The sequence below is a fragment of the Chinchilla lanigera genome, unplaced genomic scaffold (genome assembly GCF_000276665.1).
Source record: "Chinchilla lanigera isolate Chin_1 unplaced genomic scaffold, ChiLan1.0 scaffold00075, whole genome shotgun sequence".
Taxonomy (NCBI): domain Eukaryota; kingdom Metazoa; phylum Chordata; class Mammalia; order Rodentia; family Chinchillidae; genus Chinchilla; species Chinchilla lanigera.
The window spans coordinates 9,780,826-9,801,459 of record NW_004955476.1 but is presented as its reverse complement, the minus strand read 5'-3'; the positions used below and the strand labels follow the sequence as shown (position 1 = coordinate 9,801,459).

The 20,634-nt window shown below is 48.5% G+C and overlaps 1 protein-coding gene across 6 annotated transcripts in view; it reads left to right on the top strand.

Annotated features, from left to right (window-relative positions):
• The window catches only part of Immp1l (inner mitochondrial membrane peptidase subunit 1), a 65,239-nt gene extending 48,617 nt beyond the window's left edge, over positions 1 to 16,622 (top strand). For all 6 annotated transcript variants that reach the window (XM_005401776.1, XM_005401778.2, XM_005401775.2 and 3 more), the window contains 2 exons: positions 15,636 to 15,746; positions 16,445 to 16,622. In XM_005401776.1, the coding sequence (XP_005401833.1) occupies positions 15,636 to 15,746; positions 16,445 to 16,513 (180 nt within the window). In that variant the 3' untranslated portion in view covers positions 16,514 to 16,622. The remainder of the gene's footprint in view (positions 1 to 15,635; positions 15,747 to 16,444) is intronic.
• Positions 16,623 to 20,634: the final 4,012 nt, after the last annotated feature.

The window sequence follows — 20,634 nt, the reverse complement described above, 5'->3', positions numbered from 1 at the left end:
GTTAGGTGTATTGTAGTTCCTATATAGACATGTCAGTAGTTGATATAGATATGATTTACCAGTGGATGCTAAATTTTTGGACAGAAGTTTGAGGAGAAACAAGTATTTTCATAGTCTCAATGTCTCGCTCCTGAGGTTTTATTACAAAAGAAATAAGAGTCACAACAGTAGAGGAGAAACCTGCCAGGTGCCACCTTAACGGGTGAGGGAGGGTGACTTCACAGTGACAGACACAGGGCCACAAAGGGGCAGAGGAGGGCGTGTTTCGTGGAATTCTTTCCCTGCCGCACCGGACAGCCAGCCTTGGTCTAACATGTGCGGTCAGTGTCACTGGTCAGTGCTTCTCAAAACTGCCCAGGTCATGAAAACAAGACAGCATAGCTAAGATCAGTCTGGATTCCTGGCTTAGAAGGTTTGTCATCTTCCTCATCAGTTAGAAACCTAACAATCAAATAAAGGCTGCAGTTTAAGTTTTTAAAACCTCTTAAACGCCAGACGTGGTGGCACATGCCTGTAATCCCAGCCCTCCGGAGGGTGAAGCAGGAGAATTACTGTAAGTCTGAGGCCAGCCTGGGCTACACAGTGGGTTTCAGGCCAGCCTGCCCTACATAGTAAGACCCTGTCTCAAAACAAGTGCGTTTGATCATTGGACTACTAAGTATTCTGTGATTTACCACCCGTACTAGATGGTGGTTCAGCGGGACAGATGTTTCTTGGGGCAGTTCGGGCCGCTCCACGCAGGGCTTATGAGCAGCCGGTGGTGATGCGGAAGGTACTGTGGGGCCTTGGTGGCCTTTATCAGGAGCAGCCTCTCCTTTAGTTCTTGAAAGTGTCATTGTGGGGGCGGGATTTCACCTTCACTCCCTGAGAGGGTCCAGTCACTTAGAGTGGCTGCAGTAGCAAGTGTAGCCTGAGGCCCGAAAGGGTGCGGCCCCCAGAGGGAACAGGACAGATACACGGTAACACCCTCTGCCTGCCTTCCCGGCCTTGTCTGTGTGCTCAAGCATGTTACTTGCTTTGGAGGTTACAGTGAGGCAGTCACAGCACAAAAAGGTTTCGGTACCAGACGATGTGAGATGAAAAATTTAAAAATTTTGTTTCAAGAAAGCGCCCATCGAGCGTGCATGTGTCCTCAGTGGACGAGGCGGACAGCGCTGCCCCCTCGTTGCGCGCCCACCCCTTCTGTGTGGCCTAGCGCCTGTGGGGAGCGCGCAGTGTCACGGAAGCACGTTGGTCGGCAAGGACACGCCTCTTAGCGCAGGGCCCACCCGCTTGATGATTGAAACAGCAGCCCGCCCAGGGAGGGCCAACGGCCCGGCGGAATGCAGTGAGAGGAGGGCAGGGCCCGAGCTCGCCCGCCCCCGGCTCCAGCTCCACGCCGCTCCTCGTCTCCTCCCGGCTGTTCGCATCCCCAGCCCTCGCCCGGCCGTGCCTCCTGCACACGCGTGCGCGGCTCTTGTTGCTTTGGGAAAGCAGGGCAGCTGTTGCTGATTAGGAACACACTGATTATGACGGAGAAATCAGTGTTTTTGAGGGGTTTTCCTCCTTGTTAGTTTTTCTCAGGGGTGTTATTCAGGCCATGCGAATTGTGTAGCTATTATAAAACCAAGCACTTTCACACATGTGTTCAGTTAATCAAGGTGATTTATTCAAGAGTCGGTCCGGGTTTGGAGCACGCTGAAACCTCAGGTGCCCTGGCTGCGCGCAGCCCTGCCGGGGAGCGCTCCGTCCCGGCGCTCTGGGAAGCGCTTTGGCGCTGCGGCAGGCAGAGGAAGCAGGCCTGGCGTCTTCCTCTGCCTCCTTTAGAGAAGCTGTCGTAGTCCATACCATGAGGACGTTACTACACAGATCTTGCTTGAGCTGCACAGTAAAGGTGATCGATATGAAAGAGGTTTTGAATTCCAGGCAAAAGACATTTAATCTTGTGTGCAGGTGCTTCAGAAAGCAGAACACCGCATTGTCATTTGGAGCCTCGACTGTAGAGTTTAGCATATGAAAGAAAAAGCACTGTTTATCAGCTGCCGGAAAAGGATATGAACAGTTCATTGACTAAGTCATGTGAAATCAGTTTATTCACTCCACAGTTTAAATCCACACGGCAAGCAACCCTTCTAACTAGATTTCTTCCACTAAATACTTGGAAACTGAGAAGCCCCCGACAGGGTGCTGTTGGAGGGGCGTTTGCTTACTTTGATGCTCCTGCCTAGGGCAGGTAATGCCTTCCTCAGTGTACGGCCAAGCATGGACTACTAGGATAGGAGTTAAGTTGACTCAGAAGAAATGATAAGCAGCTCAGACATCATGAATACCTTACATTTCTGCATGTGCTATAGTGATGCCTCAGTTGACTGCTGGAAGCCACTACTTTATCAAAGAAAGAGAAGTTTTAAGTAGGTGCACTTCACAGAAAATATGAATCAGCATTCTCCTGTTGGCTTGCACCACGGACAGAATACAAACTGAAACCCTATTTTATGTAGGGCCCGCTGTCGTCAGGACCCCAAGGCCCTAGGTCCCAGGCATCATAGCAACAGCTATAAAGTCAGTGAGGAAAAGAAGACAAAGAAACAGTTCCTTATCTACCTCCCTTCCTTCCTTCCTTTTTTTTTGGTTACTGGGGATTAAGCCCGGAGCACTGTGTCCCTGAGCTGCGTCACTTGTGCCGCCACGCGGGCCCCTTCATGCTCTTTATGGGGATGACGTGTGCTAGTCCAGAGCTGTGGCTGACCACAGCGTGACGCTGGCATAGTTAGCACTCTGAAGTATAGACGGAACAGTCAGCAGACGTGCCCCACGTGAGGTCTTCCGTCAGGTGGAGCTGTGCGACGTGCCCGCGCTCAACGTCTTGGCAGCCCTTTCCGGGAGGGGTTGGTCCCACCGCTTCGTGCAGCCTGGGCCTGCCCACGTCCCAGGGGCTTCTCGGCTGTCCTCCCGGCCTCACTCACTGTGTTGTGAGTGTTGGAAACAGTTGTTGTTTGGACCTGGTTTCCCTTGGGTGTCAGGACACCGCTGGCCCCTGGTTTTCTTCCTGTGTACCGCCTGCTTCTCCTGAGTTTCCAGAGCCGGCCTCGCCTAGAGAGTGACCCAGGCTCTGGAGGAGGGAGGGTTCGTGGTTTAAGCTCCTGCTTCTGTACACTTACACTGTGGGTGCCTCACTCTATCTCATGTTCCAGAACCACCTGAACTGCATCGGCCCCAGTCTCCTTCCTGCGTTCCGGAAGCATGTTTCTCACTTTTAATTTAATAGCTCCCCGGGGGTGGGTAACGGCCCTCTCAGAGTTTTATGTCCAAAACAAAGTCCCTGTCTCCCTTGCTACAGAGGCTTCCCCCACGCCCTTCCCAGCCCTAGGAAAGGCAAGCCCCCTTTCCAGGTTGTTGAGCCCAGAAAGCTTGGGATTACCCTTGCTCTCCTCAAAGCCGGGGAGGGAGCCCGCTGCACTTGTAGCACCGTCAGAGTCACAGGGCGCGCGGCCCGCCGCTGCCCGGGCCGTCCCGCAGTGATTTCCGCATTGCGCCCGGCTTGTCTCTGCTCCTCTCTGTGCTCCCCTCTTCCGCCGCCCTGTTTCCTGCAGCTGCTGAGAGCTCCTTGGGGTGCTGCTGCTCTTTTCTGCCCATCGTGTTGCTTTCTGCTCTGCTTTCCTAGTGGCGTTCCTTGCCAGTCCTCATGCACGTGGGCGGCCTCCCGCGGGCCTCAGAACTCCCTGCAGCCATGCTTTCTGCGGCCTGGAGCTCAGTTCAGGTCTTCCTGGAACGTGCTCCTGCGCGTTCGGGTGTGTGTGGTCACTGGACTGGCAGTGGTGCAGTTGTGGCAAACTCTAGCTCACAAGGCCTGCTGATCACCCGCCGCTTCACAGAGTAAAGTTGTTGGCCCCTGCTCTGGGGTGTTTGCTTGCTTCTGTGTTTGCTTCCTTTTCTGAGGCAGCGTCTCCCTGAGATGTCCAGGTTGCGTTGAACTCATGAGTAGGCTGGCCTGGACCTCGACATCCTCCTGCCTCGGGCTCGCAAATGCTGGGATGACGGGCATGTGCCACCACACCTCGCTACAGCAGGGTTCCTGGTGGCAGGCTTGAGGCTGTCCTTGAGAGCACACATTCTGCTGTTGTGTACAAAATGCGAAATGTTCACCAAATGATAGTCTGTTACCAGTGTAGCCATGGTAGGCGAGTAAAGAATACAGTAGTTCTCACGTTTCCCTTTGGGAATTACGGGTTATGTTAATATCATCATTACTGTTACTGGCAGAAATGTCAGGAACTGAGACAGTTTAACATTTCAGAAACAAGTGCTTGACTGTGCTCCGATGCACTGGCGATACAGTGCTGTTAAGAGAGATCTTGGAAATGCAATAATGTGTTAGTAACACAGCTGTTTTATGCTGTATTATTAGAAAATGCTTTAATAAAACTTACTGACAACCCTAACAACAATCTTACTAATTAGACAGCAGTAGCAAACAGTCACTTTATATAGGTAAAACTAATAGTTCTTTAATGTGCACTGTGTGTATAGTGTACAGTTCAGATCCCTGAATATCCTACTGCTGTTTCTCTGTTGAAGTGTCATTTACCGCAGCTAAAAGTCACAGGCCATCTGGCCTTCTATTACTACTTGTATTATACACAGAAGAGGTACCTTCAGATTGAAAGGGCGTGTTCAGGGTAAGCTGCTGATACACTAAATCCTCATGTCATTTAAACAGAAGGACTGCCTAATAATGTCACTTAGGAGGGCTTGGGTATCCAAACAAGGGGCTGGCTTTCTGCAGACTCTAGTGATAAAACCCTGCGGTCCATTTCCATTTCTCAGCAACGGCTTCCAGCGCAATCAGCTCCTCTGCTCTGCTAATGCCTTGATTGCGGCTGCTGGGGAGGAAGTGTGTTTACCCTGCGGCTGGACGGAGCGCGCCGCCCTGTTCCTCCCGCAGCCTGAGCAGCTCTAAAGATAAATTGATGGCCTGTTGGCCAGTCCGGAGTGCTTCCCTCCGGAAGTGAGCAGCGCGGCAGCACCTCGTAGGGCAGCCTCAGCTTTAGCAGTTCCTGACTTGTTCTAGGAGCATTCTCAGAATGGTTTGCACTTAGTTTAATATTATGTGGTTTACAGTTTTGTTTCGTAGTAATATGTTTTATTTTGTATGTTTGAAAATAGGTATGTGTATATATGAAGATTAGCATTTCTACTGAAGCGTAGCAAGTTGTCCTGAAATGGATGCATGTTACTTACGCAAAAATATTTTAAGCAAAGTTAAAAAGTCAGTGCTACTGATGTGAATCTAGGGAGGCAGAATAGAATTCAATAAAATGTAAATACTTATTTTTGTCTGCCTTATCTGAGGCCTACATACTTTCACTTGCTTAAAAGTAATTGGAAGAAGTAAGAGAGAAATTGTAACCCTGCCGTTGAGTATAAACACCTGAGCCGGATTCCAGGCTGTGTTGGTAATGCGGATAATCCAGGTGCTGTGAGGCTGTCCAATCGGGACAGTCGTCTTTACCCGGCCTGCTGGGAACACCACTGCTGACCAGATGCAGTGGGCTCAGAAGTCTTGGCATCAGCAGCACAATAAAATTCTTGTGTTATCACTTTGGGTAACTGAACTATGACAGGTTAACTGTGGTCATGACCCACTCAATCTTAGACCAAACTGTCCTGTACTCAGAAGAAAAATGGGAATTGGAATGACATGAAAGCAAGTATGCAAGCCAGGTACGGTGGGGCATGCCTGGAATCTCAGCACTCAGGAGGCTGAAGCAGCAGAGCTGGCATACGTTCAGGGCTAGCCTGAACTGCATAGAGAGACCCTGTCTCAGAAGGCAAAAACACCCGCCACACCGGCAGTGGTACAGTTGCATGTGTGAAGTTAGCAGGAAGATACTGGCACTGTACTGCTGCACAGGCCGCGTGAGGGTGTTCTCCTCTGGGTCGATGCTGACTGACCGCAGCACGCACTACATACACCTCACTCCGCAGCACAAGTCAGGCTTTCGTCCCTCTAGACCCAGCAGCCAGCCTGAGAGGAGACTGAGCTCTGAGAGTTTAGGGAAACACTTACAGCTGTGGGCGAACAATGGAAAAGAGCAGGATGGCGTTTGAGACCCGCATCAGCTTCTATACCTTGCTGCCATAAGCCTTGTAAATCAGAAGCGTTGGAGCACCACGTCCTCGCGAGCTGGGGAGTCCGCCCCAGCTCTCACATTGGAAGAAAGTCAAGGGCGCCTGGGGGCAGGGCTGGCCCAGCACTGAGCTGTCTTCTCCATTGGTCTGGCTTCAAGAGGCCTGACAGCATGGGCAGGAGGGAAGACTGCGGAGGCTGTCAGGAGGCTGATGCAGGCCAAGGCACTCCGCTCTCCCACTTGACTTACTTGTGCCTTCATTCATTTCCTAACGCGTGAAGCCCACAGTGAGGGTCAGCACTGCGTGAGGTGGACTCGGCCCTGCCCTCAGCGGTGACCACAAGACTTGGCAGCAGTGGGGTACTCTGTCTGCACCCTCCCCTGGGGCCTCGGGGCGTGCCTGCTGAGCACGTGCAGTGTGGCCAGTGTGGCCCAGGAACTGAGCTCTGTTCTCCATGGGCGTTGAAGCCTAAATCACCACACGGCTGACCAGTGGCTACTGGACTGGACTGGGGCTGGCAGGCAAGTTGGAGGAGCAGACGGGGTCTGTAACATGATGTAACAATTGGGCACAGGGACCTGTGCCGAGCACCGGATACTTTTCCAGACTGGGGTAGACAGTTAGTCCAGACTGGGCAGGAGAAGACTGAGTGGAGGCGGGAGAGGGTGAGGAGAGTACCCAAAGCGAGCCGCACATTCCAAGGGCGAGGGCTCAGACAGACGCAGCCTGGGCTTTGGGGAGCTGCCAGAAGTCGGCTCCCGCGGAGGGAAGATGCGGTAGGAGAGAGTGGCTGGTGAGAGCAGGAACGGGCTCCCTGCGTGTCTCAGACGGGGGAATCACCTGCTGAGACCTGGCTTTGAAGATACCATGCTCCTCCGACGTGGAGTGTTAAACGGATGGTGTGGAGAGACCTTGGGGCAGCAAGCTCAGTTAACCAGCTGTGCCTGAGCCGTGGTAGAGATGATAACAGTGAGAACTGCAAGAAACACAAGATTGCAGAGAGTAAGAGACCATCAGGATGGGACTGGCTGCCAGAAGGAAGGGAAATGGAACAGCCTAGCGGTGACACCCAAATTAGCCTTGGCGGCAGGGGCACGTGGTCAGCAAAATAGGGCTGTGGAGAGACGGGAGGTTCAGAAATGGAGAGGTACATTCAGTTTCAGACAAGTGTAGCAATCTAGTTTGCCTGAGAGAGTATATTTCAGGTTGCTGCAGTAACCACTGAATTTATTTCAGCAGGTGGCAAAGTTGAGCTGTCGTCCCCAGTGACGTGCGGGGCAGTTTCCGTGATTCCCCACGGTGTCTCAGTTTTAGGGTACCCTAAAATAGGGATCTCCATTCATAGGGATCTTCATATACTTTTTTTTTTAATAATGCATCAGCCCGAAAATTTCATCTGTCACCCACCTGCCTAACTGGCAATTCTGTATTCACAAAGCTAGATTTCATTTGAAATAGCATGCAGGGTTTGGAGCATTAGAGTTGTGTTTTGATGAGTAAAACACAAGAAGTGTCTGTCACAGAAAAACATGCGACAGTGACTTTTAAAAAAATACTGTAGTAACACCAGTACAGAAAGACCAACATACGTAATTTCCATCATTTCTTTTTTGAAGTAGGGACTCTTCTGCTGATAGTGTTGTTTCTCATGCCATTTTGGATACAAATGTTTTCTAGCCTGTCTCTCGGAAGCAGGTATGTACAAGGACAGTAGATTTCAAGGAACTCATAGAGATTCATCTGTAATAACAGTAAATCCATGTGGTGATGAGTTTGGATTTGGGGCAGAATTATGTGCAGTGACAGAAATAAAGTTTCCGGTGGAAACAGCTTACACAGTGTGCATCTGGTTTGCCAGCTGCTTCAGACTGTTTCTGACAGCACAGAAAACGCATTATTTCAGGACTTCGCCTCCCTGCTCGGCTCTCCCTGCGAGGCCCTGTGTGGCATGAAGTTAGACTCCTTGCCTGTAATGGGGCAACTAGAGTGGAGATTCACAGTCTCCCGGTGAGAACATAAAATGCCTTGTTGAATCTCAGACCAGGGCAGGCAGTCTGTACACACAGAACAAGCAGGGAGGATGAAAAGGTCCATTGCTTTGAGACTGAGACACTGGTCCCCGATCCCTTGAGTGGAAAGGCCCGTATCCTGGCTTTGGCCCCAACCCTGCACCCCTCACTCCTTGGGCAAGTTTTCCAGAGAAGCGGACACTTCGTAAGGAAAGACCCAAGAATTCAAGTCATGGCTTGATGGTGCTGCCCGTTAAGAGGCTAGAAAACGGTAGTCTTAATCACTAACAACTGAATTTCATTAAATCAGTGACTCTTACAGTTATTGTACATTTTTATTTAGAGCAGGTTTAGTTCAAAGACTTGGCTAGCAGTAGAGCGATATGACTCACTGAATGCAGTATAAAAGGAAATAGCCAAAACGGTAATCACAGGCAAATCCTGGTGCACACTGCAGGTTGCGGAGAGTGGTCCTCCTTAGAGGGGGAGGAGGCGAGCCCGGGTGTGCAGGGCGTGCAGGCGGGCCGCCGCTGTCGTGCTCCTCTGATGGGCAGGCGCGGGAGTGTCTGTGCTCATTTGCTTCCCTTGGTCTCCTGAGGTGCACGCTGGTCTCTGCTGTGCAGGAGAGGCCTCTTACCTAGGAGGTTGCAGGGCTGTGTTCGGGGCTTAGCGATGACTGGTGCTGGGGACTGTGTCTACCCATGAGCCAGCAGCCCCACTGAGCTCCTCTTGCAGCCAGAGGAGAAGGGGAGGAGCACAGCCACAGTCCACCCTGCAGAGAGCCAGGAGCGAAAGGCCTGTCCCTGGCCACACCCTCACCCTCACGCCGAAGTGCAGCCTGTGGAAGTGGTGTGCTCTTTGGCCATGACCCGCTGTGAACCTAAAGTGGCCTTTTTGTCTTTTTATTACTAGGAATTGAACCCAGGGCCCTTGGCACTATTTGCTTATTTTTGAAACAGAGTCTCACCACGCTAAAGGAAATTTTTTTTTTCCAGTACTGGGAATCGATCTCAGGACCTTGAGGTTGCCAGGCAGGTGCTTGTGCCACCGAGCTATATCCCCAGCTCACCACACTAAATTACCCAGGCTGGATCCTCCTGCTTCAGCCTTGCAGAGTGCTGGGGCTACAGCAGGCAGCCCCACGTTTAAAGAGAGAAGGGCAGTAATGGCCCCGAGGCATGACACGGATAGGCGCAGTGGGGCAGGACTTAACTGGGGAGAAGCAGCGGCAGCCCATGTAGAGTAGCACTCGTGGGAATCATCACGTCACTAGCCCCTGTGTCCCTGTCCCTAGAAATGACACTCCACGGTCACTCGCCTGGCCTTGGGCCCGCAGTGTGACACCGCCTCGCGTGCTGAGCTCACGGAGGCGGAGTGTGGACGAGGTGCCTGGCAGAGAGTCAGGAGGGGCATGGGTGGGTCTGGCACGTGGCACGCTGCAGACCTGTGTGGTTAGAGATTACTCAGTTCTCCTTGCCTTTGTGCTAGGGACGTCTTCTAACTACGGCTCGGGCTTTGAGTGTCCTCCTGTTTCCACGTGTCTGTCACTGGCTTGCGGGTGCTAGGAGAAGGTCATACTCCAATTCCTTACCGATGACGTTTCCAGCCGGGATGTTACCAGTCACACAGAGCCTGGGCTCAGCGCAACCTTTTATCTCACCATTGTTAACAGAGGGGATCTCAGAGTTCTCTCTACTGCTTTCCAGTTCAGCCCTCAGGGGCCAGCCGTATCCAAGGCACCTGGAAGGTTGAGATTTGAGCCAGAGGAAAACCAGTCCGTCTGTGCCATTCACTGAAGACATGCATTTATGTATTCTCACTCAGTCCGTGCACTCTTCGGGGTGGCACACGGCAGACCTACACAAACAGAATTAGGGTTTCTGTTCTAAGCCACTTGGGAAACACTTGTTAACTGGGGTACTTTTCAGATGTCGTGGTAAAGATATTACAGTGTCTTTAAAATACATTTCCATCCACCAGCTTATCCTATCATAAAAATGTTTTCTCTTACCGGCTTCGAATTTTCAGCTTCAGAGATAACCAGGTTAACCCAATGGGCAGTACCCACGCTGCCTTCTGCCTCACCCCGGACTTGGTCAGGTTTTGTGTTTCCAGCCCCAGCTGAGATGGCTGGTGCGTTCTCTGGCGATGCGTGAGCTTTCTGGTAGGTGTCTGGCGGCGGTGCTGCTAACTGTGTCATGCGCTGCGAGTTGGGTCACTCTGTGGCTGCGCTGCCGAAGACCAAACAAAATGAACAGAAAACTGCACAGCGTTTCCCAGCCTGCGTCCTGATGGCGGTGTTTCTGTGCTGCTTCGAAAAGCAGAAGTGTCACTGAGAAGAGAAAGCGTTTTAAGACGCTCACACAAGTGCTGGGACTGTCTGTACAAGCTGTTAGATCAGCTACCTGACATACTGTAGCATTATAAAAATGCTTTTGAAATTTAAAAAGCAAACATTTATAACATTTGTACACCATGCCCTGCAACTTTTTTTTTTTTCTTTAACTGCGTCTGAGAAATCTCTCCATTAGTTCGATTTTTGTTTTGTTGCTTTGATGAGCTGATCTTATAAATTAACTACACTTTATTTGACCCTCCTGCTGGAGAACATTTGTACTCTTGCTAATCTCAAGTGCGTCCAGGACTGAGTGAACTTTTTTATTAGTGCACAGTATTAGCGATCATGCTGAGTCAGGCAGATCTTTTCCAGCCTGCAGTAGGGAAACGGGAAAGCAAAATACAGGCAGTACGCTGGACACACGAGTTTCACGATGCTAACACTCAACTTCACATTGAAAATCCCAGTTCTAGGCATCGTGGCAGATGTCTGTCACCCCAGCACTGGGGAGGCTGAGGCAGGAGGATCGCTATGAGTTTGAAGCTAGCCTGGGCTACATAGTGAGCTCAAGACCAGCCTGAACCACATAGCAAGGCCCTGTCTCAAAAAATAAAAAAGAACTTTAGTCCTTGCCCAAGGGATTCTCTTTATAGCATTACAAAGTGCTTTAAGAAGGAGGGCCAGGCAGTTGAAGCACTGGCAGTGGGCCTGCCCCCGGCACCTGAGGAGGCGGGACAGAGGTGGATGGGAAACCCGTTCGCAGGCCCTGCACAGCCAGCCGTCCCTGGCAGGAGGAGGAGCAAAGCGAGCCATGGCCACGGCTGTGTTCAGACCCCAGCCCAAGTAGGGCGGCCGGCGTGGCCCACGGAGGCGGCTGAGCGGAGGAGACAGGCCACAGAGGAGGCTGCATGCTGGGTGCACAGCAAGGACGCGCGAGCTGCAGCGAGGTCTTCCTTCCTGGGCTTTGGGGCTGAGTGCGAGATGGTGCCTGCTTCCCGGCAAACGGGGAAACTGAGCCGAGGGAAGTGACCGAGGCAACTGAGTCCGAAAGTTCCCGGCCTGTGACACGGCAGTCTGCAGAGCCGCCGCCGCCGCCGCCGCCCACCCCCACCCCCACCCCGCAGCGTCAGAGCTTCCAGACACGCTGCGAAGGAAGCGGCCAGTCACAGCCAGCTTCACCGCCTCCCCACGCCAGCCAGGCCTCGGCACGTTCAGCGTGAAGGGACAGACGCGCAAGCCTTAAGTAGGAGCCTGTCAGTGACGCAGACCCGAGGTGACCAAGGCAAGTGCACAGAACCGCTGCGAGGTGTGCCTGAGCCTGTAACAGGGAAGAACACAAGCGTAAGACAGGAGCGAACGGAACTTCTACAGCTTGCAAATACACTAGACGCCTCCAAGCGGATTAGAAACTGCAAAAGAAAAGACAGTAAATGTGAGGGTAGCAGTAAAATTTATACAAACTTTACTGAAGGAAAGGAAAAAGTCTAGAAAAAAACTGAGTATCCACAGTAACTTGTAAGACAGTGTTAAACGGACCAACATCCATGTTACAGAGGCTGCAGGGAGTGAGAAGAAGAAGGGATCTCTTGCTTTTCCCAATTTGATCAAAACTAAGCCGGAGATCCAGCAAGTTCAGGTAAAATGAATACAAAAGAAGTCAAACCGGGGAGCCTCAGAATGGGTCTGCAGAGCCAGAGATAAAGAGAAAGACTTCAGAACAACGAGAGGAGAAAGACATTACATGCGCCACGTCAACGGAGCTGCTGCTGCTCCATCGTCCTAAACAGTAAGAAAATGAGGGAAACGAGACTGGAGGCGTCAGGGTGCCAGGTGCTCACTGTCGGTCTGGGATTTGTATTCCGTGCAAGGATCTTTGGAAAATCGTGGAAAATTAAAGACATTTTCAAACAAAAGTAAATGTTGCCAGGATGTTGAGAGATGCATTGCCAGCAGACTTACCCTGCAAGAAATGTGAAAGGAGGGTCTTGCGACCGGAAGACAGGGAGGGGACTGATGCTTGGTCACAGCAGAATAAAACATCAGAAGTGCTCGAATGTGCACGTAAATACAAAGTTTTCTTTTTTCCTGATTTTGCAGTGCTGGGGCCTCATACATGCTAGGCAAGTGCTCTACCACTGAGCCACACCTAGCTATAAAAATCAAAACTTTGTGGAACATGATATGAAAAGACAAAACTAGGGCGGAGGAAGTATTTGTAATATGTATTATAGAAGGAACACTTGCAGGTTTATAAGGAAATTCTTGAGACCCCAAAGCTCATACGCACAAAAGCAGGCATAGGTGCAATGCCTTTGGAAACCAGTGCAGAGAATAACGCAGAGGAAAACATCAGAGCACTGAATCACCTGCTACATGAACAATTGCTTTCTTCAGTGGTGCTGGGCTCAGACATGGTTCTGAGTGTACCGGGCAGGGATGCTACCGGTGCTACTCCGCCAGCCCTCGCATTAATAAAAGCTGCCTGTGACCCCAGAGTCCCGGAGCCCGAGGCAGGAGGATTCAAGTTCAAGTCCAACCTGGGCAACTTAGCAAGACCCTGTCTGAAGACATGCCTTGAGATACAGCTTAGTGTGAAGGCTCTGATTTCAATCCCCAGTACAAAAGAGGAAAAAAAAAATTGTTAATATCCCAAACCGTAGAGCATCTCTGAGGATACATCCCCCAAATAAAATAATTAAACGTTAAAATATGAAACAGTAGAAGTTTTGCATGACTGAAAATCTAGAAGTCATAAAAGCAAGATTGATAAGAGAAGTGACAGATGTGTATTTGTCATCTTTATCTCAAAAAGCTAATCTCAGTATTTAAAAAACACCTATGAAATGAGGAGTGGAAAAGATCAACTCAGAGGGCACTGGGAGGTCACAGAAAAAGCACTGAATTCAGTGCAGTGTGTGTGTGTGTGTGTGTGTGTGTGTGTGCTGCTAGGGGCTGAATTCAAGGCTTCCCTCCTGCTAGGTGCTCTCCCACTGAGCTACATTCCTAGCCCTTATTTATGAATTTTTATTTTGGGTGTAAATTACTCAGGCTAGCCTACACCTTGCAGTTCTCCTGCCTCAGCCTCAGGTGTAGTGGGGATTACAAACTTGCACCACTACGTCCAACTACGTTTGTTTTCTAAATGCATGAAGCAAGGTTTTGCCTCATTCATCATAAGACAAAAGCAAATACACAAAGTACCGTTTTTTGCAGTCACATTGACAGTTAAAACCGTGGTGTTACTGCCTTCTGCCTTAGTCCATCATAACGTAAGAAGACGGACGCAAAAGCCACGCAAGAAAAAGCACGTTAGAAACGGAGCAGCTCGCAAGGCCAGCTTTGATGGCGAATGACCTGACCCAAGAGAACCTGGCATCGGCGCACATGTTTGGGGGAAGCTGGGGATGGAAAGTGTCAACCAGACCTGGTCTGCGGCCAGCGAGTGGACAAAGACTTCCCTGGACGGGCAGGACGCTGCAGTACTGGACTGTAGAATGGTTTGCTTTGGCTTTTATTGCTCTTCCTTACTTACTGCTTATTTCTAAAACTCGGGAACAAGCACCTTTTGAGAAACGGGAAACACAAGCACAAAATCTTCACCTTGTAACTTCTTCCAAATATGTTATACAGGGCTTTTCTGAGTTTGGTATTGTCTTTTGATTTCTTTTATGCCCTGAGGCATACTCATTTCTCTGCTTGGGCAGACTTCTACTTAATTGCACAAAAGTCTGTCTCATTATATAGGAAGCAACTAGCCTTGCTGTTGGCCCTCGGACGTAAAACATAGTCCACTAATAAAAATGAGTTATCTCACATCCTATCATACATTTCTTCTTCTCTTCTCACCTCCACCCTTTATATTGAATTATTTACGTAGCAGGCACTTGACTCAGAGCCTTCACACTAAGCCACATCCTCAGACGTTATTTGACACTGTGACGCAGGGTCTGGCTGTGGTGCTGAATTGCCCAGGACGGGGCTGCACTTGAAACCCCTGCCTCAGCCTGCCTGAGGGTTGGGATTACACTTGGGGACCACACCTGGCTCTGATACTCCTTCAGTAAACCTACATCCTTTTTCTGTAAAATAGAATTTCACATTTAAGTACATCTAAATGCAAAGAATTAACTTGGAGGATTTTGGCAAATGTTTCTACATGATACATTACAGAATCATAATCTCTTAAAGTGAATTTAAAATTTTATATGCTTGTATCAATTGATTTTTCACAAAGGTAATTTGTCACACAAAAGAAAATGTCAGTGTCTCCTATTCAACCTTACTGAACAAAACAAAAATAAATTCATTCCCAATAGATCAGTTTTGTCTCATCAGTAACTCAGCTTTCTTGGGTAACAAGCTGTCAAATGAAAAGCTTCCGAAGAGCACTTTTACACTGTCCCCGGAGAGTGATCTTTGAATCTACGTGGCCAGAACAGACGCTAGCAAGCAAGTGGCTGCTATGGCAAGAGGGCATTTTTTTGAAAGTAACGTTGTACCCTAAATATGGTGGTCAGTGAGTAAGAATTTAAATGTATGTACCAGCTCACACATGGGCCCTGTGAGACAGGGCTTCTCCACTTAGGAAGGTCACCATCATTAATTTTACAACTAATAATTTTATAATGGCTCCTTGTGATTCTGGACGGTCATTATCAAAGTATAATGCAGGAAGATAGGGCCGCACAAAGGCAGAGCAGGCTCTTAATGAGAACCCTGACAGGCCCCTCTACAGTGACGAGATTGTGTGTAATTGGTGTCAGGATCAATTACCATCCAGTTCGTCATGAGCGTCGAAGAGGGCTGGCCTTGGAGCTGGCCCCAGGCCGTGCAGTGACTGCCTGCGTACGCCGTCGCTGAGACGGGAGGGCACGTTTCCGGTCAGCATCCTCATGACCTCTTTTGAAGTCTATTAAATTAATGATTCTGTCACATTGTGTTGATCTCTCACAATCTCAGTTTGGGATTTATATAGCAAAGGTTTGAGAACCATATGATAAGGGGTGGGTCTTTTAAACACTTCAAATCCTTCATATTTAGTAAGTTGTTTCATTGTGTGAGAAGTGAAAACTAAACCGCCAGTCTCAGGATGTGTATGTATTTTATGGCAAGCTTCTTAGTGATGGTGCCCAAGTCGTTAAGTGTTTTAAAGGGGTCACTTTCTCCTCTACCTGTAGGTGCCCATGGGCCACGTCTGGTTAGAAGGTGACAACCTACAGAACTCCACAGATTCCAGGTGCTATGGACCCATCCCTTATGGACTGATAAGAGGACGCATCTTTTTTAAGGTACAGTTTTCTGCTTGAAATGGTGCTTTCATTCTCCGAGCTTCCCCCGATGAACTGTGACGTGTAGGCTGGTGAGGCTTCTGCTTGCAGTACCCGCACTTCATGCGCTCACGGGCCTGGATAGCTCGCCACCCTCTAGCTCTCACAGAGGGAGGTGACCGAGAACGGATTTTTATAATAAAGTTCCGATTCCTTCGCTGTAGCCTGAGCAAACTTCCTTTCAGGTTTCCCCAAGTCTGCAGTCTCTCTTGCACTGTCACCTGTTAGCACCGCCCTGGGAACATGTGGACGAGCATCTGCAGCAGCTCTGGCCGTGCAGGGAAGGGCGCAGGGCTGAGGACGGCGCCACCTTCGCTGCCTCGGGCGCCAGCAGGACGGGGGATGAGAAGGGCTAGTTGCGGCAGTGAGAGGACTTCCATGTTAAACCTGCAGCAGCTGAGTTCGAAGGGTAGTTCACACTCGCTTGACACACCCACACCCACACCTTCATATGCACACAAGCTCTTGCACACTTGGGTCTGAACTCAGTAGTATACGTCAACAGCTTTTCTCTGGAGTCTCACTGTGGCGGAAATGTATTCATGGCTGATGCGCGAGGAGGAAGCAGTACTGTCACAGGAAAGGGACGAGGAGGAAAGGGAGTGGTGCGGATACAGCATCACCTGGCTGACTGTCTCCACCTCCTATGGGTTTTACAGATCTGGCCTCTGAGTGACTTCGGGTTTCTGCGTGACAGCCCCAATGGCCACCGGTTTTCTGATGACTGACAAGCATTTATTCCTCTGACCTGATGAATATCTGCTGGGCCAGTGAATTTACAACTGAAGCTGGAACCATGCGCTTACCTTACCTTACCAATAAACGATTGGATATTTACTTTGTTTTTTAAATTCTTAAACAAAATAAGCAACACACTCTGCAAGTTAGTTCAAAATACCGGGACAAAAAAGTAGGGCAGAGTAAGTTATCTAAATTTTATAGTGATAAACATTTTGGGAGGAAACCTGGATGACTGCCTCACTTTTGAAATTTTGGTGTGATAGGTCCAATAAAGCTGAAGTGAAAGGCAACCTACTCATTCTGAACGTGCTCCGTTTGTCCGCTGCATTTTCCAGTCAGTGTGTAACTACTCTGAGCTCGGCCGGGCCACGCCAGGCGTGATCCTAGTGAGAGCTGCCCAGCTCCCTGCAGCCCGCACATCAGAAGCAGGAAAGCCCCAGCGACCGAGCAAGGGTCCCGGGAGGGACTTGAGATTCTGCCTTACATTGTTGTCTTAGTTCTTTTTTATTACTGAGATAAAAATATCTAACACTCAAAATGAAGGAAGGAAAAGTTTATTTAGCTTAGAGTCTTTGGAGGTTTTAGTTTATGTTTGGCTGGCTCTAAGTTAGGGTGGCAAATGGCACATGGCAGAGGGCAACAGTTTATGGCAGTAGAACAGCAAAGTAACAAGAGCAGAAGGGAGGTGGTGGAGAAAACAACTTAGCCAAACCTCTAGACTCGCCAATTTGATGCAGTGTATCAACCATAACAATGTTTTTTATTAACTTGGCAATTAGACACGTTTTTAAACCAGTTTTTAGATATAAAGACATTTTATTAGAACTATAATGTTTTGTTTTTTAAAGACATGTATTTTTTATGTAAAAGGCATTTGATTTGTAAGAGTTAAAATTTTAATAGTTTTAGTATTGTTTAAAAGTTTAAGTATTTTTTTTAAGATGTAAGGTAAATTTTTAGTTGTAAGCCTTTGTATAAATGAAAAGCTAAATGTTTTTAACATTTAATGGTATAAAATAAACATTATTTTTAAAAGTTTAAATGGGGATATAAAGTATTGGGACTAAAGCAAGTTTAAAATTTAGTAGGGCTAACATTATGTCTTGTAGTTTTATGTTTAGTATTTGAAGTAATTTGTGGCACATTGTGAGCTCTAAAGGGCTTATATGAGTCTTATTTTTATGGCACTTTTAGTGGTTATAGCTCTCATGGCTTTTTGAGGGGCCCACTTTGCTCTCTCTTGGTAGCTTTTTTTAGACACTCTACTTTTTGGCTTTTTTAAACTTTTGAGGTCTCTATTGAACCTTTTGTTTCATATTTATAGCTTTCTATACTGCTCTCTTAGGGACAGACTCTGGCCTCTCAGGCCTTTTGAAATCAAGATGGAAGTCTTTTTAACCTCAGAACTCTTGTATTTTGTATGTATTGAAAACCAGTGTCACGTGGATGATGCCAAGGTTTGCTGCCACCTGGAGCAGTAGCCAAACTTTCCCCTCTCTTGGCCATAGGGGTCGAGTGCCTGGATCACTGGGCACTCTGTCTAATTTTGAGGAGCCATTTTTTATGCTGCCGCCATTTTGGAACCTGGTGCAGCCTCTGCCGCCATTTTGGAACATGGCACTCTGCGTTTTTTTTTAAGGCAAGATCTTTCACCTTTGCACTTTTGAGGCTGTGAAAGGTGGAGACTTGCTGCTTTTTTTTATGCACTCAGGCCGTCTCTTTGCTTTTTTTTTTTAAAGTAGTGGAGATCTCCTTAGCCTTATCTTTGCAGCCCACAGCTTTATTGCAGGTTTTTGTCGGTTTTCTGGCCAAACATAACATTTTAAATTATCTTGTTGGGCTCTTTGCTCTTGATTTTTAACATAAATCTGGCTAAAAGCCCCCAACAATGGCCATGGGGGCGTGTAGCACTCACATAATCTCCATGCCCTCCTCTTTGCACAGGCTCAGGATGAATATAAAGTAAGCACCCTGCCTCCCTGCTGAGTCACATACTTAACCTTTTAAACTTTCTAAATTGACACAATGAACAACATCCCAGAAGAGTCAGGGCATGTCCTTTTCACCCCCAGATGTAGAACTGCTGAGTCACTTAGCCAAACCTCTAGACTCCCCAAGTTGACACATTGTATCAACCATAACAACTGTGTATACAGAATGTGAGGTACAGTGATGCCTCTGTTGTGAAACTCAATGCGCCCCAGATGCGTGTCTGGACACCGCAGAGTTCAAGAACTGAAAACGTTTTTTCCCATGAGAAATAATGAAAAGCCAAAAAATTGGTTCTGAGGCCCTGAAACTACACTTACAAATTCATTTTTCCAGGACTTAAAAACAAGTTAGCCCTAGATGTGGGAATTCCCCTAAAGCATCTAAGCATAGTAAACGTAGTACACTATCAAAACACAATGAATAAAATTTTAAAAGTCTGTCCAGGTGCTTTCCTTTACTTGCAGGCTTCCTGGCACCGGAAGCTGGAGTGGAGTCGGGAGAGGCAGAGAAACGTCATTTCCGGGGGCAAGCGCCTTCCGGAGCGACTGGAACATGCACTTCCTGGGGCATGTCTCTTCGTCTTTTTCACCTTTTCTCACTGAAAAAGGGTTCAGCAACAGCTGTCAGAGGCAGCATGGTCATCTGCCAGGCCACAGTTGTGTATCGCCTTACCGGGGCTGTGCTCCCCTCCATGCAGCAGCCCCTCCAGTGTGAAGGAGCCGGCTGCGTGCGCCTTTCCCCAGGCGCTTTCCTCAGACGCCCTGGGACTCCTGAGTTGTCACCAACTCCACACCGCAGCCAGCCGGCTCCTCCTGGGAGCCTCCAGTCTCCGCCCAGCTCCAGGCCACAACTTGCGCCAGGCCACGTGCAGAGGGTACTGCCGCGAGGAGTGCAGGACTCCACCAGACCTCTGGGAGGGCCTGCTGGTGCCCGCGGGTATTTCAGAGCCGCTGGATGGTGCTTTGGAGTAGTGCTGTGAAATTAGCAATGACTTGCTGGTCCATGGAGGATGAGAGAAGTCATGTTCAGGGGCAAGAACTTAACAGTGATCAGGGAGCATTTACCGGCTGACTCGCCCTGCACGCCTGGAGGATGAGCAGGAGCGCTGCTCATGGGCGGAGTGATTTTACAGGCAAGCTGTTCTCCTGCAAGTATTTCCTTACACTAGGTCCAAGCACTTCATGTGCCCACTCAGTGAAAAGTGGTCTGACCGCCCACGCTTAATTACCCCCCCCACACTGAACTTACTTCTCATTATGTTTTGTTGTGTAGCCCACGGGGCGCACACCAATTTTGTCATAAAGGTGCATTGATAAACGTGAATACCCATGAATACTTTATTCATGAATTAGTAATTATAATTTTGTTAATTTTACTGTATTAAACAATAAGCACTTAACAGGAGGTACTGAATTTTTAATATTTATTGTTTATAAAAAGCATCAAAATTTTCAACATCAACTTTTTTGATGTACTAAGTCTAAAAAGAACAGAAATAAATTCCTACATGAAGCACTATGAAAATACCAATAGAATTCTACCCAAAAAATTTTCAAGTATCACACCTAAGGCAGTCCTCACACATGCCAGCAGCATGCTCCGTACACACATACTGCTTTCACTGACAGCACATGGCTTGCTTTCCTTTTTGTAAGACATACTTGACATCTCAGTGGTCTTGCTGTTTTGTCAGGAGGTTCTTATCATATTATACAGTGCAGTTAATAGGAACATAAAATACCAATAAAAGTATTAAATTCTTCACATGTATTGCATTTAGAATAAATATTTTCACATCAGCTGTGTACTTGCTTACAAAACCTAAAATGTAACATTAGAAATAAAAACCTATGTGAACTACAACGTAAATACAAACTGAAGTTTACTACAAAAATAATCTTTGCTTCAACTGTCACATCCAAGGCTGTCTTCACATGTGAGAACCGTGTTCCATATACAAGTGTCGCACTGATAGCACACTGTGTTTTCCTGTCCTCCCTGTGGGGCACCACTGACATCGTTTTGGTTTTCCTGTTGTACTAGGTCTCTGTGATGCTGCGCTTGCCTCTTCATCTGTTGGCTCACCAGTGCGCGCCACAGTTTTTTTGCGTAGTTC